Genomic DNA, 2,678 nt, shown 5'->3' with positions numbered 1-2,678 from the left:
CTGGGTCATGACACTTTATTCCTAACTGTTATTATGTTCACTAATTTTATTAACCAGGAGTAAACTATAAAGCATACCTGGATAGTTCTAAAATAAATATGACATAATGTATATTAATAATATTATGGGAAACTAAGTTTTTAATTTGTGGGGGAGGCCTGGCTAAGGAGACCCCAGGTTCCCTACCAGCAATTCTCGTTGTGCCCATGGTTTAACTCAAGGGCCAATGAATATGAAGATGCTCAGGCTTTGCAATTTGGGGGATAACTGGGCATCTCAGAGTGGTGCTAGGGCCCTCCAAGGCCATAGCCAGCAATGTTGGGAGTGGGGGTGTAGGACGCCAGGAATTGAACACAAGTCTAACCACCATAATCTCTCCCTTCCCCATTAAAAGACTAAGGGTCTTTAGTCTTTTAATAATAATGGCAAGTATTTGTAAGTACTGCTCAGAAGACTACATCCATTATCAATTTTTACAATAGCTCTATGGACTTCAAATTACAATTTACCTTGCAGTATTGAGGAAGTGGTTTAAAGTTTCAAAGATATTAAGGGCTTTACAAGTAAAAGGGAAGTACATCTTCAAGCTAAGCTTTCAGTTTATTTCCAAAAGAAGTGCTTTTAATCACTCTGCTATATCTCTGCTCAATAGAACAGAAGGAAACAATTTCAGAAACTTTCCTAACTGTGGCCCAAATTTCAAGCCATTTCTGTAATAAAATTCTTGAGGATGAAGTAGGCAAGAAAACTTGTATGATATCACTTACGAGATGACAACTATATTTTCTCAGGCATTAGCATGAAAGCACATATTTATACCATAGGTTTAAGTCCTATTTAAGGCCTTCCTGTTGTAATAGTTTCTAAAAGCTGTTTTACTGAAAATGCCCAAGATCATACCTGGACAAATAAATGGCAGCTCAATAGACATACAAACCAAAACAGATGAGCTTAGCCACTTTTCACTGCTATTTTACTTGCCTGGAACCCTCCCTCTCTGCATAACTCTAAGGACGGCACTTTTTACTTCTTTGTTCCGAAGACTGTAAATCAGTGGATTCAGCATGGGAATAACAATAGTATAAAACACGGAAGCTACCTGATCCTTTCCTAAAGAGTAAGACTTAGTTGGTTTTAAATATGTAAAAATCATAGTGCCATAAAAAATGGTGACTCCCAAGAGATGGGAGGCACAGGTAGAGAAGGCTTTCCGCCTTCCTGAGGAGGAACTGATTTTCAGGATGGTAGAGAGAATGGATGCATAAGAGAAAGTGATTGTAATAAGGGACACCATCAGGGTGGAGCCAGCGAAAATGAAAATCACGGTTTCCATGTTGTGTGTGTCTGTACAGGACAGAGCTACAACAGGGGAAGTGTCACAGAAAAAGTGACGGATGACATTGGAGTGACAGAAATGCAATCTGCTCATGCAAAGAGTGTTGACTGTTGAGTCGGTAAAGCCAATCAGATAGGACCCGAGGATGAGGAAGTGGCAGCGCTTCGAGGACATGATCACGGGGTAGTGCAAAGGATTGCAGATAGCCACATAGCGGTCATAGGCCATTGAGGAGAGGAGGAAGCATTCAGCAGCACCCAAGAAGACAAAAAAGTACATTTGGGTGAAACAACTCACATAAGACATGCTCCTGGTGGATGTTACTAAGTTCTCTAGGGTCTTAGGTGTGATAACGCTTGAGTAACTAAGGTCAAGAAATGAGAGATGGCTGAGGAAAAAATACATGGGGGTGTGGAGTTGAAGATCCAGGCGGATTATGAGTATCATGCCGGAATTCCCCAGCATGGTGATCAGGTATATCAGGAGAAAGAGCACAAATAGGACCAGCTTGATCTCCTCCGAATCTGTCAAACCCATCAGGATGAAGTCAGACACATCTGTAGTGTTCCTTTTATCCATTCTGTGGCTGATGGCAGCTGTTAAAAAAAAAAAATCAAAGTTAATACTTAATGGAAATGATTTCACAAGAACATGCTTATAGGAGTGAGCAGTATTTGTAGATTGAGAAAATTGAGAGGATGGAAAATCAATCTGTTTGTCAGATACAGGAATAAGTATGACCTGAAAGGTGGATTTGGTAAACTGGAAACTAACATATAGCCTAGTAAGAATGAGTCTGGTGTTTGTGGAATAAAATTGGGAAAGGTGCAGTTGCAGAGGTTAATTTTAACTATAAATATTAAAGGAGCCCTTCTCTTTCAAGCTGTGAAGCTTGTGGCCCCAGCCGGTCTTCATTCTGAGACCAGTCCCCTGCCTGTACGGGTAGGTTGACTGCCATAGCTGCAAAGATCAGGTCACCAAATATTTATTCAAAATATTTTATGATGAATTCTACATGCTTTTGCTCCTACCTGGAATGCTTCTTGCATCAGGTAACAATTTCAAAGATCAGAATGCATTTTTCTTGTTTATCCAGGATGTTAGAAATTACCTTCTACCTTGCTAAAACAAATGTCTTGTGAACTTTAACGGCTACTTCAGCGCACTTTTTCCCTCTGTTGGAAATATTTCATCTCTCACAACGCTACATAAACTGCAGTGTACATGGGGGTTACATGAGAGTAAATGTGTGTTCATCTGTGTGTGTGTGTGTGTGTGTGTGTGTCTGCGTGTGTCTTCCTTCAGGACACCCTAAAACTTAAATCCTGATAGTTTTCCTTTC

The 2,678-nt window shown here is 40.2% G+C and overlaps 1 protein-coding gene across 1 annotated transcript; it reads right to left on the bottom strand.

Moving 5' to 3' along the window:
- Positions 1-973: 973 nt before the first annotated feature.
- Positions 974-1,915, bottom strand: LOC101550208 (olfactory receptor 8H1-like). The gene has a single exon (XM_004621732.3). The coding sequence runs from the start codon at positions 1,913-1,915 to the stop codon at positions 974-976; it is 942 nt and encodes a 313-aa protein (XP_004621789.3).
- Positions 1,916-2,678: the final 763 nt, after the last annotated feature.

The sequence above is a fragment of the Sorex araneus genome, chromosome 6, assembly GCF_027595985.1.
Source record: "Sorex araneus isolate mSorAra2 chromosome 6, mSorAra2.pri, whole genome shotgun sequence".
Classification (NCBI taxonomy): Eukaryota; Metazoa; Chordata; class Mammalia; order Eulipotyphla; family Soricidae; genus Sorex; species Sorex araneus.
The sequence above is the reverse complement of the archived record's forward strand: the minus strand, read 5'-3'. Positions and strand labels throughout refer to the sequence as shown.